At 43.6% G+C, this 16,562-nt stretch overlaps 1 protein-coding gene across 2 annotated transcripts in view; it reads left to right on the top strand.

The window, feature by feature from the left end:
* The first annotated feature begins 401 nt into the window (after positions 1–401).
* The window catches only part of pias4a (protein inhibitor of activated STAT, 4a), a 34,495-nt gene continuing 18,334 nt past the window's right edge, over positions 402–16,562 (top strand). Inside the window, exons 1-9 of one of the 2 annotated variants that reach the window (XM_029632490.2) lie at positions 402–548; positions 6,722–7,100; positions 12,992–13,076; positions 13,185–13,226; positions 15,230–15,320; positions 15,434–15,562; positions 15,784–15,889; positions 15,979–16,052; positions 16,234–16,394. In XM_029632490.2, the coding sequence (XP_029488350.1) occupies positions 522–548; positions 6,722–7,100; positions 12,992–13,076; positions 13,185–13,226; positions 15,230–15,320; positions 15,434–15,562; positions 15,784–15,889; positions 15,979–16,052; positions 16,234–16,394 (1,094 nt within the window). In that variant the 5' untranslated portion in view covers positions 402–521. Of the gene's footprint in view, positions 607–6,721; positions 7,101–12,991; positions 13,077–13,184; positions 13,227–15,229; positions 15,321–15,433; positions 15,563–15,783; positions 15,890–15,978; positions 16,053–16,233; positions 16,395–16,562 lie in introns of both variants that reach the window. The other variant, XM_029632491.2, reaches the window with a different exon arrangement.

Raw genomic sequence — 16,562 nt, 5'->3', positions numbered from 1 at the left:
ACATCTGTGTACTGCATCTTGACTTGGCTCCCTGTGAATATTTAGATTATTGTTCAAAATAGATAAAGAGTTTATTCGATATCCAATGGTTCGTTGCATTTCCCGAAGCGGAATATTTCACTCGGACAGGAGTTGATTGGGCCATGCGCTCCTCCCCATTTAACAGGTCATGCGTTCCTCTTGTTTTGAATTTGAATTATTTTCACAATGCATATCCTCTTTGATTCGATAGTATAAAACTCAGCAAACTCCAGCGTTCAGCTACTTAGTGGCTGGTTATGTTTTCTTATAAGTGAGGCCTTACATAGATGGGAGGCCTGTCTCTGAGTGTTTAAAAAAAAGTTGAACTGTCACTTTAAAACAATGATGACACGCCTACTTTCAACGTACTCCTTGAAGCTCGTAGTGTGGTTGCGCTGTGATTGGAAGCAGGGAAGCGTCGAGCAGCGAGCGTCCTGTCTGCTTCTCACTGGTGAAGGACTACCTTTCGGCTCTGCCTCTCGCGGGGCTGCTGTACAAAGATGGCGGGCGAACTGGTGGAAGCGATGGTAAGCAGAGATCCGCTCGACCGGGTTGATAGGAAAGGGCCTGCGTGGGAGATGGCCGGTTAGTATGGGAAACTGTAAAGGTTTCCCATGAATACTGTATAAAAGGGTTTAACTTAGTGAAGGTTGATTAAATGGTAGTTATATTGAAACTGGTTTCTCTTCGCCGCTAAGTGCGTCTAGCTAACGTTAGCTAGCAGGGACATGGAAAATGAATGATGCGGCCATAAAAACACTCGCCAGCAGGGAGTCAGTGCGAAATTGTATCATTCAATGTTTATGCGAGAGATTGTATTCAACATTCGGTCCATCCACTGGCACTTTGACTTGTCAATAGACGTATTTTCACTGTTGGGATAACAACAAAGCAAGTGGAGTTAACGTTAGCTTACCCACTAGCCTAGCTTCTTGTCAGACAAGGCAATTGTCAATGCCGCTGTCCACCTCTACACGCTGCAAGCCTGATACACGAGTTGTAGAAATGAACCTGAATTAATGAGATTGATGTAATTAGTTTGCAAGACTTTTCTAACTACACTGAACAAAAATATAAACGCAACAAATATTAGACTGAGTTACAGTTCATATAGGAAATCAGTCAATTGAAATCAATTAATAAAGCCTAATCTATGGATTTCACATGACTGGGAATACAGATTAATCTGTCAGTCACAGATACCTTAAAAAAAAAAGTAGGATCGTGGATCAGAACCTGTCTGTGTCTGGTGTGACAACCGTTTGCCTCATACAGAGCGACACATCTTCACATATAGTTGTTCAGGCTGTGGAAAGTTGTCCCACTACTCTTCAATGGCTCTGCGAAGTTGCTGGATATTGGTGGGAACTGGAACACTGTCGATTCAGAGCATTCCAAACATGCACAATGGGTGAGATGTCTGGTGAGTATGCAGGCCATTGAAAAACTGGGACATTTTTCAGCTTCAAGGAATTGTGTACAGATCGTTGTGACATGGGGCTTTGCATTTCGTGCTGAAACGAGGTGATGGCGGCAGATGAATTTCACGACAATGGGCCTCAGGATCTCATCAGGGTATCTCTGTGCATTCAAATAGACAACGAACAATTGCATTCTATCAATGGCTATCTTATGCCAGCCCATACCATAACCCCACCGCCACCATGGACACTCTGTTCACAATGTTGACATCAGCAAACCGCTCACCCACAAGATGCCATACACTGTCTGCCATCTGTCTGGTACAGTTGAAACTTGGATTATTCCGTGAAGTGAATACTTCTCCAGCGTGCCAGTGGCCGTCGAAGGTGAGCGTTTGCCCACAACTCTGTTACAACTCCAAAATGCAGTCATGTCAAGACCCAGGTGAGGACGACAAGCACGGAGATGAGCTTCCCTGAGACTGTTTCTGACAATTTGTGCCGAAATTCTTCAGTTGTGCAAACCCACAGTTTCATCAACTGTCCAGGTGGCGTGTCTCAGATGATCCTGCAGGTGAAGAAGCCAGATGTGGAGATTCTGGGCTGGCGTGTTACATGTGGTATGTGGTTGTGAGGCCGGTTATTTTTTTATTTAAGCTTTTATTTAACTAGGCAAGTCACACCAACACTACATAAAGAGAGAGACCTAAGACAACAACTTAGCATGGCAGAAGCACATGAAAACACAGCATGGTAGCAACACATAACAACATGGCAGCAGCACAAAACATGGTACAAACATGATTGGGCACAGACAACGGCACAAAGGGCAAGAAGGTAGAGACAACAATGCATCACGCAGAGCAGCCACAACAGTCAGTAAGTGTCCACGATTGAGTCTTTGAATGAAGAGATGGAGATAAAAACAGTGGAGGTTTTTTTTGCAGCTCGTCCAAGCCTCTAGCTGCAGCGAACTGAAAAGAGGAGCAACCCAGGTTAGACGTACCACAATTGGATGTGATTTATGATAGAGAAATTAACATTCAAAATTCAAAGGGCACTCGCACATCTGAGCTGTCTTTTTTTTTTTAAGGTGCATGGTAACAGTTGAATAAGATGAGGGGAAAAAATAAGAAACCCACACTTCTCTTGATAGTATCACTTCTCTTTAATAGGCTTTACGTATCGGCCTCAAGGCCTTCGTCAGAGCTTTTGAGTTAACAAAAATAATTATGTCGACATGGCTCCACCCACATCTGTTCCATGCATCAAATGGGGTTAGAGTCGAGGGAAAGTAAGTAAGCGTTACCAAAAATAACAATGTGCATTTGATAAATATTAAAATAGTGTGACGTCAGAGTAATCTGAAATGTGGGCATTAATTGATCAAATTTACGACGTAACATACATTGGCATTTCATCAGTATTATTTATGTCACCTCCCCTGTCTGATATCTTGACCTTCTCAATGCCACAAAATCTGACGGTAGAAATGTCATATTTTTGGTCAATTAAAATCTACTGGGACTGTATAATCCCTGTCGTTTCTCCTGATTTTTAAAATTTATATTCACAAATTCTCTGTTGGAGAGAACGAGAGGTTTTACCTACATAACACAATCCACATGGACATTTAATCATGTAGATAACATGGGTGGTGGAGCACGTATTGTCATTTATTGGGAACCGTTTTGAACATGAATGAATGCTCCCATTTCAGATTACTCTGTATTGCGCTGTACCCAATGATTTATGAAAACTTGCTTGGTGGGTTGATGTCCTCATTGTGGTTTTACAGATGTGTTTAATATGTTTTATGTACACCCTTTTATTAGAATATTTATGAAATTCACAATGTTATATTTGGTAACTAACTTATTTTCCGTCGACTCGAACCACATTCGATGGATGTGAGTAAAGCTGTCTACATAAGGGTGCAAAAAAAAAAGACTGGAAAAAAATCACAAAAGCTCTGGCGAAGGCCTTGGGGCTGATGCATAAAGCTTATTAAAGAGCACTGATGCTATCAAGATTAGTGTGCAGGTTTATTTTTTTTCTCTCAAAGAAATAAACATTACATTCTCTGGTAACAGCTCTGGTGGACATTCCTGCAGTCAGCATGCCAATTACATGCTCCCTCAACATGAGACATCTGTGGTGTTGGACAAAACTGCATATTTTTTGTGGCCTTTAATTGTCCCCAGCACAAGGTGCACCTGTGTAATCATGCTGTTTAATCAGCTTCTTGATATGCACATCTGTCAGGTGGATGGATTATCTTGGCAAAGGAGAAATGCTCACTAACAGAGATGTGCACAAAATTTGAAGTATTTTCTGCGTATGTAACATTTATGGGATCTTTCATTTCAGCTCATGAAACATGGGACCAACACTTTACATGTTGCATCTATTTTTGTTCAGTGTAGATAGTGACTAGCTAGCTACATGCATTGATGGTGTTGTGTCCTACACTACTTAAAGGGGGGACCAGTCTAGGTTTTGTTTGCAGGAAAAATATTCTATGCATGGTGTTAGGAACAGAAGGGGCTCATGGGTCATGCTACTGAATTCTAGATGGGAGGGAGGAAAATATTACTTGAAGCAAGTGCACAGACACTATATTTACACAAAAGTATATGTGGACACCTTCAAATTAGTGGATTCTGCTATTATTTCAGCCACACCCATTGCTGCCTGGTGTATAAAGTCAAGCACACATCCATGCAATCTCTATAGACAAACATTTGCATTAGAATGACACCATCACACTTTCCAACAAGTCAATAAGTAACTTTCTGTCCAGCATGACAATGCCCCCATGCACAAAGTGAGGTCCATACCGAAATGGATTGTCGATCGGTGTGGAAGAATTTGACTGGCCTGCACAGAACCCTGACCTCAACCCCATCGAACACCTTTGGTATGAATTGGAATACCGACTGTGAGCCAGGCCTAATCGCACAACCTCACTAATGCTCTTGTGGCTTAATGGAATCAAGTGCCGGCAGCAGCAATGTTCCAACATCTAGTGGAAAGCCTTCCCAGAAGAGTGGAGGCTGTTTATAGCAGCAAAGGGGGGGGACCAACTCCATATTAATGCCCATGATTTTGGAATGAGATGTTTGACGAGCAGGTGTCTACATACTTCTGGTCATGTGTATTTCAATTTAGCATTAATCATTTGAGTTGACATGCTGAGTGTTAATTTCTTTATACCAGGTAATTATATAGATAGGTCTGTGCACAGCTCTTCAAATCAAATGTTATTGGTCAAATACACATATTTAGCAGATGTTATTGCGGGTATAGAAAAATGCTTGTGTTTACAGACAGATTATTTTACTTATAATTCACTATCACAATTCCAGTGGGTCACAAGTTTACATACACTAAGTTGACTGTGCCTTTAAACAGCTTGGAAATTCCAGAAAATTATGTCATGGCTTTAGAAGCTTCTGATAGGCGAATTGACATAATTTGAGTCAATTGGAGATGTACCTGTGGATGTGTTTCAAGGCCTACCTTCAAACTCCGTGCCTCTTTGCTTGACATCATGGGAAGATCAATAGAAATCAGCCAAGACCTCCACAAGTCTGGTTCATCCTTGGGAGCAATTTCCAAATGCCTGAAGGTACCACGTTCATCTGTACAAACAATAGTACACATAGTATCAACACCATGGGACCACGCAACTGTCGTACTGCTCAGGAAGGAGATGCGTTGTGTCTCCTAGAGATAAACGTACTTTGGTGCGAAAAATGCAAATCAATCCCAGAATCCCAGAAATCAATCCCAGAACAGCAAAGGGCCTTGTGAAGCTGCTGGAGAAAACGGGTACAAAAGTATCTATATCCACAGTAAAACGAGTCCAATAGACAACCTGAAAGGCCGCTCAGCAAGGAAGAAGCCACTGTTCCAAAACCGCCATTAAAAAAAGCCAGCCTACGGTTTGCAACTGCACATGGGGACAAAGATCGTACTTTTTGGAGAAATGTCCTCTGGTCTGATGAAACAAAAATACAACTGTTTGGCCATAAGGGCCATCAATATGTTTGGAGGAGAAAGGGGAATGCTTGCAAGCTGAAGAACACCATCCCAACCTTGAAGCATGGGGGTGGCAGCATCATGTTGTGGGGGTGCTTTGCTGAAGGAGGGACTGGTGCACTTCACAAAATAGATGGCATCATGAGGAAAGAAAATTGTGGATATATTGAAGCAACCTCTCAAGACATCAATCAGGAAGTTAAAGCTTGATTGCCAATGGGTCTTCCAAATGGACAATGACCCCAAGCATACTTCCAAAGTTGTGGCAAAATGGCTTAAGGACAACAAAGTCAATGTATTGGAGTGGCCATCACAAAGCTCTGACCTAAAACCTATAGAATATTTGTGGGCAGAACTAAAAAAGCTTGTTTGACCCAACTTATTGTGGAAGGCTACCCAAAATGTTTGACCCAATTTAAACAATTTAAAGGCAATGCTACCAAATACTAATTGAGTGTATGTAAACTTCTGACCCACTGGGAATGTGATGAAAGAAATAAAAGCTGAAATAAATCATTCTCACTACTATTATTGTGACATTTCACATTCTTAAAATAAAGTTGTGATCCTAACTGACCTAAGAAAGGGAATTTTTACTAGGATGAAATGTCAGGAATTGTGACACACCTGAGCCAAATACAGTTAAACTCAGTTTATGTAAACTTCTGACTTCAACTCTCTATCTATATTGTGTGTGTGTAATATATACTGGATACAGTTCCTTTATTTATATATATTTTTGTTGCCTCCTGGGCCTAAGGGCTTCAGCCCCGGTAAACCCCAGCATTAAGCCAGTCCTGCGCCTGGCATCTACTACCATACCCCTTTCAAAGGCACTTAAATATTATCTTGCCCATTCACCCTCTGAATGGCCACAAACACAATCCATGTCTCAAGGCTTAAAAATCCTTCTTTAACCTTTTACTGCAGTTGGCTAAATCAGGACATTTTTACTATGATTAAATGTCAGGAATTGTGAAACTGAGTTTCATTGTATTTGGCTAAGGTCTATGTAAACTTCCAACTTCAACTGTACATATGAAATGAGTAAAACATTATTAAAGTGATCAGTGATTTCATGTACATAGGGCAGCAGCCTCTTAATGTGCAGGGTTGACTAACTAGTGTTGGCTACCTTTTTAAAGTTATTGGCACTTGCCGAGCTCAAGGAATCAAGATGGTAATCCAAAACTTCCCCTCTTCCTATCACTCTCTCCTTTGTGTCTTCCCTTCAGAACATGGTGAAGAGTTTCCGGGTGTCTGACCTGCAGACGCTGCTGGCCTCCATGGGCCGCAGTAAGAGTGGTCTAAAGCATGATCTGGTGGGACGGGCGCTGAGGCTGGTGCAGACAGAGTACAGCCCAGAGCTGCTGAAGAACGTGCGGCAGCTGTACGAGTCACGCTTCCCCAAGGCGTCGGGTTGGCTGGCTGCTCGGCGCCCGGAGGGGGTTCCGGTGGCCTACTCCTCCCTCAGCTCGTCCCCCACAGGCACTCAGGGCGCAGACTACCTCAATGGCATCCCCAAGCTGTCCTCCACACCTGCGGCTGAGGTCAAGCTGGTGTCGCTGCCCTTCTACCAAACTCTGGAGACGCTGTTGCCGCCAACAGAGCTAAGTGAGTGATTTTTGTCAGTGAGATGTGGAGAGCTTTCGGTCTAGTCAAGTCCTTGTAGAGAGGCCAAAAGGTTCCTGGTCAGCTCCTATGGTCAGTAAAAAAACCTGGCCCGCCTTTGGAAAGTATTCAGACCCCATGACTTTTTCCACATTTTATATTACAGCTTTATTCTAAAATGTGTTTAATACATACAAAATCCTCAGCAATCTACACACAATACCCCATAATGACAAGTGAAAACAGGTCTAGAAATTTTTGCAAATACCTTTTTTGATTTACATACAGTGGGGAGAACAAGTATTTGATACACTGCTGATTTTGCAGGTATTCCTACTTACAAAGCATGTAGAGGTCTGTAATTTGTATCATAGGTACACTTCAACCTTGAGAGACGGAATCTAAAACAAAAATCCAGAAAATCACATTGTATGATTTTTAAGTAATTAATTTGCATTTTATTGCATGACATAAGTATTTGATCACCTACCAACCAGTAAGAATTCTGGCTCTCACAGACCTGTTTGTTTTTCTTTAAGAAGCCCTCTTGTTCTCCACTACCTGTATAAAAGACACCTGTCCACACACTCAATCAAACAGACAAACTCCAACCTCTCCACAATGGCCAAGACCAGAGAGCTGTGTAAGGACATCAGGGATAAAATTGTAGACCTGCACAAGGCTGGGATGGGCTACAGGACAATAGGCAAGCAGCTTGGTGAGAAGGCAACAACTGTTGGCGCAATTTTTAGAACATGTAAGAAGTTCAAGATGACGGTCAATCACCCTCGGTCTGGGGTTTCCATCCTTCTCCTCTCCTCTACCTGGGCTCGAACCAGGAACACATCGACAACAGTCACCCTCGAAGAAGCATTACCCATGCGGAGCAAGGGGAACAACTACTCCAAGTCTCAGAGCAATTGACTTTTGAAACGCTATTAGAGCGCACCCCGCTAACTAGCTAGCCATTTCACATCGGTTACGCCAGCCTAATCTCGGGAGTTGATAGGCTTGAAGTCATAAACAGCTCAATGCTTGAAGCACAACGAAGAGCTGCTGGCAAAACGCACAAAAGTGTTGTTTGAATGAATGCTTACGAGCCTGCTGGTGCCTACCATCGCTCAGTCAGACTGCTCTATCAAATCATAGACTTAATTATAACATAATACACAGAAATACGAGCCTTTGGTCATTAACATGGTCGAATCCGGAAACTATCATTTCGAAAACAAAACGTTTATTCTTTCAGTGAAATATGGAACCGTTCCGTATTTTATCTAACGGATTGCATCCCTAGGTCTAAATATTGCTGTTACATTGCACTACCTTCAATGTTATGTCATAATTACGTAAAATTCTGGCAAATTAGTTCGCAATGAGCCAGGCTGCCCAAACTGTTGCATATACCCCGATTCTGCGTGCAATGAATGCAAGTGACACAATTTCACCTGGTTAATATTGCCTGCTAACCTGGATTTATTTTAGCTAAATATGCAGGTTTAAAAATATATACTTCTGTGTATTGATTTTAAGAAAGCCATTGATGTTTATGGTTAGGTACACGTTGAAGCAACGACAGTCCTTTTTCGCGAATGCGCACCGCATCGATTATATGCAACGCAGGACATGCTAGATAAACTAGTAATATCATCAACCATGTGTAACTAGTGATTATGATTGATTGTCAAATCAAATGTTATTTGTCACATACACATGTTTAGCAGATGTTAATGCGAGTGTAGCGAAATGCTTGTGCTTCTAGTTCCGACAATGCAGTGATAACCAACAAGTAATCTAACTAACAATTCCAAAACTACCGTCTTATACACAGTGTAAGGGGATAAAGAATATGTACATAGGGATATATGAATGACTGATGGTACAGAGCAGCATACAGTAGATGGTATCGAGTACAGTATATACATATGAGATGAGAATGTAGACAAAGTAAACAAAGTGGCATAGTTAAAGTGGCTAGTGATACATGTATTACATAAGGATGCAGTCGATGATGTAGAGTACAGTATATACGTATGCATATGAGATGAATAATGTAGGGTAAGTAACATTATATAAGGTAGCATTGTTTAAAGTGGCTAGTGATATATTTACATAATTTCCCATCAATTCCCATTATTAAAGTGGCTGGAGTTGGGTCAGTGTCAATGACAGTGTGTTGGCAGCAGCCATTCAATGTTAGTGGTGGCTGTTTAACAGTCTGATGGCCTTGAGATAGAAGCTGTTTTTCAGTCTCTCGGTCCCAGCTTTGATGCACCTGTACTGACCTCGCCTTCTGGATGATAGCGGGGTGAACAGGCAGTGGTTCGGGTGGTTGATGTCCTTGATGATCTTTATGGCCTTCCTGTAACATCGGGTGGTGTAGGTGTCCTGGAGGGCAGGTAGTTTGCCCCCGGTGATGCGTTGTGCAGACCTCACTACCCTCTGGAGAGCCTTACGGTTGAGGGCGGAGCAGTTGCCGTACCAGGCGGTGATACAGCCCGCCAGGATGCTCTCGATTGTGCATCTGTAGAAGTTTGTGAGTGCTTTTGGTGACAAGCCGAATTTCTTCAGCCTCCTAAGGTTGAAGAGGCGCTGCTGCGCCTTCTTCACGGCGCTGTCAGTGTGAGTGGACCAATTCAGTTTGTCTGTGATGTGTATGCCGAGGAACTTAAAACTTGCTACCCTCTCCACTACTGTTCCATCGATGTGGATAGGGGGGTGTTCCCTCTGCTGTTTCCTGAAGTCCACAATCATCTCCTTAGTTTTGTTGACGTTGAGTGTGAGGTTATTTTCCTGACACCACACTCCGAGGGCCCTCACCTCCTCCCTGTAGGCCGTCTCGTCGTTGTTGGTAATCAAGCCTACCACTGTTGTGTCGTCCGCAAACTTGATGATTGAGTTGGAGGCGTGCGTGGCCACGCAGTCGTGGGTGAACAGGGAGTACAGGAGAGGGCTCAGAACGCACCCTTGTGGGGCCCCCCGTGTTGAGGATCAGCGGGGAGGAGATGTTGTTGCCTACCCTCACCACCTGGAGGCGGCCCGTCAGGAAGTCCAGTACCCAGTTGCACAGGGGGGGGTCGAGACCCAGGGTCTCGAGCTTGATGACGAGCTTGGAGGGTACTATGGTGTTGAATGCCGAGCTGTAGTCGATGAACAGCATTCTCACATAGGTATTCCTCTTGTCCAGGTGGGTTAGGGCAGTGTGCAGTGTGGTTGAGATTGCATCGTCTGTGGACCTATTTGGGCGGTAAGCAAATTGGAGTGGGTCTAGGGTGTCAGGTAGGGTGGAGGTGATATGGTCCTTGACTAGTCTCTCAAAGCACTTCATGATGACGGAAGTGAGTGCTACGGGGCGGTAGTCGTTTACCTCAGTTACCTTAGCTTTCTTGGGAACAGGAACAATGGTGGCCCTCTTGAAGCATGTGGGAACAGCAGACTGGTATAGGGATTGATTGAATATGTCCGTAAACACACCGGCCAGCTGGTCTGCGCATGCTCTGAGGGCGCGGCTGGGGATGCCGTCTGGGCCTGCAGCCTTGCGAGGGTTAACACGTTTAAATGTCTTACTCACCTCGGCTGCAGTGAAGGAGAGACCGCATGTTTCGTTGCAGGCCGTGTCAGTGGCACTGTATTGTCCTCAAAGCGGGCAAAAAAGTTATTTAGTCTGCCTGGGAGCAAGACATCCTGGTCCGTGACTGGGCTGGGTTTCTTCTTGTAGTCCGTGATTGACTGTAGACCCTGCCACATGCCTCTTGTGTCTGAGCCGTTGAATTGAGATTCTACTTTGTCTCTGTACTGACGCTTAGCTTGTTTAATAGCCTTGCGGAGGGAATAGCTGCACTGTTTGTATTCGGTCATGTTGCCAGACACCTTGCCCTGATTAAAAGCAGTGGTTCGCGCTTTCAGTTTCACGCGAATGCTGCCATCAATCCACGGTTTCTGGTTAGGGAATGTTTTTATCGTTGCTATGGGAACGACATCTTCAACGCACGTTCTAATGAACTCGCACACCGAATCAGCGTATTCGTCAATATTTTTATCTGACGCAATACGAAACATGTCCCAGTCCATGTGATGGAAGCAGTCTTGGAGTGTGGAGTCAGCTTTGTCTGACCAGCGTTGGACAGACCTCAGCGTGGGAGCCTCTTGTTTAAGTTTCTGCCTGTAGGCAGGGATCAACAAAATGGAGTCGTGGTCAGCTTTTCCGAAAGGGGGCGGGGCAGGGCCTTATATGCGTCGCGGAAGTTAGAGTAACAATGATCCAAGGTTTTACCACCCCTGGTTGCGCAATCGATATGCTGATAAAATTTAGGGAGTCTTGTTTTCAGATTAGCTTTGTTAAAATTTGATTGTTTTTTATATGATAAGTTTAATGCTAGCTAGCAACTTACCTTGGCTTCTTACTGCATTCGCGTAACAGGCAGGCTTCTCGTGAGGCAGGTGGTTAGAGCGTTGGACTAGTTAGCCGTAAGGACGGCTAACTGAACAAGGCAGTTAACCCACCGTTCTTAGGCCGTCATTGAAAATAAGAATGTGTTCTTAACTGACTTGCCTAGTTAAATAAAGGTGTAAAAAAAAAATCGGTGTCCAAAAATACAATGTTCGATTATGAAAACTTCAAATCGGCCCTAATTAATCGGCCATTCTGTTTAATCGGTCGACCTCTAGTACCAAAACAATTCTGAGGTATTGAAGGTCCCTGAGAACACAGTGGCCATCATTCTTAAATGGAAGAAGTTTGGAACCACCAAGACTCTTCCTAGAGCTAGCCACCCAGCCAAACTGAGCAATCGGGGGAGAAGGGCCTTGGTCAGGGAGGTGACCAAGAACCCGATGGTCACTCTGACAGAGCTCTAGAGTTCCTCTGTGGAGATGGTTGTCCTTATGGAAGTTTCTCCCATCTCTGCAGCACTCAAACCATCAGGCCTTTATGGTAGTGGCCAGACAGAAGACACTCTTCAGTAAAAGACGTATGACAGCCCACTTGTAGTTTTCCAAAAAGCACCTGAAGACTCTGACCATGAGAAACAAGATTCTCTGGTCTGATGAAACCATGATTGAACTCTTTGGCCTGAATGTAAAGCGTCACTTCTAGAGGAAACCTGCCACCATCTCTACAATGAAGCATGGTGGTGGCAGCATCATACTTTGGGGATGTTTTTCAGCGGCAGGGACTGGGAGACTAGTCAGGATCGAGGGAAAGCTGAACAGAGCAAAGTACAGAGATCCTCAATGAACCAGCTCCAGAGCACTCAAGACCTCAGACTGGGGCAAAGGATCACCTTGCAAACAGGGCAATGACCCTAAGCACACAGCCATGTCAACACAGGAGTGGCTTTGTGACAAGTCTCTGAATGTCCTTGAGTGGCCCAGCCAGAGCCTGGACTTGAACCCGATCGATCGAACATCTTTGGAGAGACCTGAAAATAGCTGTGCAGCAACACAGTCCATCCAACCTGACAGAGTTTGAGAGCATTTGCAGAGAATGTGAGGAACTCCCCAAATACAGGTGTGCCAAGATTGTAGCGTCATAACCAGAAGACTCCAGGCTGTAATCACTGCCAAAGGTGCTTCAACAAAATACTGAGTAAAGGGTCTGAATACCTATGTAAATGTTATATTTCCATTTCATTTTTTAAATAAATTAGCAAACATTTCTTATACTGTATTTGCTTTGTCCTTATCAGTATTGTGTGTAGATTGATGAGACAAATGTCTGTAGCCCTACAAAATGTTGAAAAAGTTAAGGGGTCTGAATACATTCTGATGACACTGTATATTAATGACAGAAACATGACATTACAATTAAGCGCTAAGGACATTTTGGACATTGCGAAGCACAGGGAACTTGTGTTATGTGTATATCTTTTTTCCTTCTGCATCTGTCCTTGTAGTTGCCCAGAACAGTGAGAAACTGCAGGACAGTCAATGCATATTTGAATTAACACAGAGCCAAGCGGACCAAGTCAGAAACTCAACGTGAGCATAACACTTTTATTCAAAGTTAACTGTGTTTTTTTTTCTACTGCTTGTGACTTTGAGTGGACACTGAGGGGTACCATAACATTCCCTCCCTTGTTGTTTTAGTGAGCTTCGACCAGGAATGAAGGCAATCCAGGTGGTTCTTAGGTGAGTTTACAAGAGTTCAACTGTCCTACACATAACAGCACACCAATCCCACAATTGCATAGGTAATTTCCGGTACATACAGTTGAAGCCTATTCTAGATCAGTAGCAAGGCTTCCATCAATTTGTTCAATGATATTCAAGTGAATATTATAACATTCAAACAAACAATATGCACATTTTACCTGTAGTAGTGGTTTTCCATCAAATAGTCTTTTTGGTAACCTTGAGTTTAGAGTGTTGGACCAGTCACTGAAAGGTCCCTGGTTTGAATCCCAGAGCCCACAAGGTGAAAAATCTTTTGCTGTGCCCTTGAGCAAAGCACTTAACCCCAATTGCTCCAGGGACATGTGGACAATGGTGACTGTGGCATGATCCCATTCCCTACGGGTGTCTCAGGGGGGAGTTGGAAAATGCAAGAACACATTTTCATTACACATTTATAAAAATTTGTAGCAGGACTAATATAACCCCCCCCCAAAAAAACATTGTTAAAAGCTGTACATAATTACGCTGTAACTTCATTTACAGAATAAAAAACAGAAGTATGTGTTTCCATCCCATTTTTAACACTTTAGATGTTTTTGGCACAAAAGTCTGCAATACACAGCAAGTGTGCCCACTTTGGTATTGGCACATGCGCTCTAGCCAACAGCTTGCAGATGCAGCACAGAGGGTAGGCTTCATTATGAGATTATGGATCAGTCAGTTTTAATTTTTTTATTTGTCAATTGACAGTCAAGCATCAATCATCATGCCAACAGCATAACATTTAAGGCCCTCTATTGGAAAGAAGCATTAAAAAAATAAATATAGAATTGTACCTTTTTTATTTAACTAGGCAAGTTGAGAACAAATTCTTATTTACAATGACTGCCAAACCCAGATGATGCTGGGCCAATTGTGCGCTGCCTATGGGACTCCCAATCATGGCCGGTTGTGATACAGCCTGGATTTGAACCAGGGTGTCTGTAGTGATGCCTGGGATGGCTTTCCACTAGATGTTGGAAAATTGCTGCGGGGACTTTTCCATTCAGCCATGAGCATTAGTGAGGTTGGGAAATTATGCTTGACTCGCAATCGGCGTTCCAATTCATCCCAAATGTGTTCAATGGGGTTTAGGTCAGGGCTCTGTGCAGGCCAGTCAAGTTCTTCCAAACTGATCTTGACAAGCCATTTCTGTATGGACCTCGCTTTGTGCATGAGGGCATTGCCACAAAGTTGGAAGCACCGAATCGTCTAGAATGTAATTGTATGCTGTAGCATTAAGATTTCCCTTCACTGGAACTGAGGTCTAGCCCTACCCATGAAAAACAGCCCCAGACCATTATTCCTCCTCTACCAAACTTTACAGTTGGCACTATGCATTGTGGCAGGTAGCGTTCTCCTGGCATCCGCTAAACCCAGATTCGTCCATCGGACTACCAGATAGTGAAGTGTGATTCATCACTCCAGAGAACGTGTTTCCACTGCTCTGGAAACCAATGGTGGTTGAGTTTTAGACCACTCCAGCCGATGCTTGGCATTGCGCATAGTGATCTTAGGCTTGTGTGGCTGCTCTGCCATATTCACTTGTCAGCAACAATTTTGGCTGAAATTGCCATATCCACTAATTTGAAGGGGTGTCCACATACCTTTGTGTATATATAGGGTAGCGTTTCTTGACTGCAACATGGTTATATTCTATAAAAAATGTGCATCGAAGCATTTCTACTGCATTTGTCACATGGTCTATTTCACAGATAAGGAAAATTATTCACCCGTCTATTGTAGTTTGTTCTGTCGACATTTGGAAAGTTTACAGACAATTATAGTTTCCTCTACTGTGTCCTTTATCAACTTTATCAAGTCCCAACAAAACAGTGTACATTTTGTGTGTATTGAATGACAAATCTGACCACTACAACCATTCATTGAGAATGGCTGTGTTTAAGAGGATTACATATGTTGCCATCTAACACTGATAACCACTGAACCTCCTGTGCTTTTGCTATGATCCTTTACAGAATCTGTTATACAGACTCAATCGGTGTCCAGGAAGATCAGTACCCTCCCAATATTGCTGTCAAAGTCAACCAGTCCTACTGTCATGTACCAGTAAGTAGTCAAGCTGGGGAATCTAATGCCCTCAGGCAAACAAACCAACCAACAAATCAGAAGAAAATGCTTATATCTTGGTTGCTAAACATTTCTATATTTGTTCTGTACAGGGTTACTACCCTTCTAATAAGCCAGGTGTGGAACCGCGTCGTCCCTGTCGCCCAGTCAACATCACACCCTGGTTACACCTCTCCACTGCCACCAACCGGGCCACTGTCACGTGGGGCAACTTCGGCAAGGTCAGTCTCTGGTTGAAACTTTACACTGTTATTTTAGAACCTTGCCAAGAGGCGACGCCTTTTGCACATCTAAAGTAAACTCTGTGATGTACGCAAGCTGTTTTGATTCATTTCCATGACAAGTATTTGAAATGGTGTGGTTGTTTTTCAGATATCTGCTGCTATTTCCAGTGTGTTCATTCTGTTCAGTGCTCACTCATGTCTTCTCGTCCTGTGTGCAGCGCTACTCGGTGGCAGTGTATTTAGTGCGGGTCTTCACATCAGCAGAGCTCTTCAGCCAACTTAAACACTGCTCAGTGGAGAGTGCAGAACGCTGTCGTGAACGCAGTAAGTGGCCTTTCATGCTTTATTGCATTTTAGTAATGTTTACACCTGTGCTGTGTGACGTTGAACTAGTTTCTTTCTGCTGTGTCCAGTCCAGGACAAGCTACGCTTTGATCCAGAGAACGAGATCGCCACCACAGGGCTACGGGTGTCCCTCATCTGTCCTGTGAGGATTTGCACTCTCACCACAAGCCATATCCACCCAGTCATGCTTTAATTTCTTAAACCTTTCAGTTGTTACTGACCAAAACAAAGAACCATAACACGAGGAACAGGCTACTACCACCCACCATTTGTCTACAGCCTAATGCTAATAACATGCCTCCCTTTCCTCTTCCTCCTCTCAGCTAGTGAAGATGCGGATAGGAGTGCCGTGTCGGGTGCTCACCTGTGCCCACTTGCAGTGTTTCGATGCCACCTACTTCCTGCAAATGAATGAGAAGAAGCCCACGTGGACCTGCCCTGTGTGTGACAAACAGGCTCCCTTTGAGCTGCTCACCATCGATGGGTAAGTAAGGCATGCTGAGGCTTGTCACTTACCAACAGCACCACTACTACTCACTCTCCAGGAATTTGAGAACCACTCTTCCTTTTAAGGGTCTTTGCATGGGTTAGAATTTTTGGAGCAATTATTATTATTATTTTTTAAACTCTTAACTTGCAATGGCCTACCTAC

Source organism: Oncorhynchus nerka, linkage group LG24, assembly GCF_034236695.1.
Source record: "Oncorhynchus nerka isolate Pitt River linkage group LG24, Oner_Uvic_2.0, whole genome shotgun sequence".
NCBI lineage: Eukaryota > Metazoa > Chordata > Actinopteri > Salmoniformes > Salmonidae > Oncorhynchus > Oncorhynchus nerka.
The sequence above is the reverse complement of the archived record's forward strand: the minus strand, read 5'-3'. Positions and strand labels throughout refer to the sequence as shown.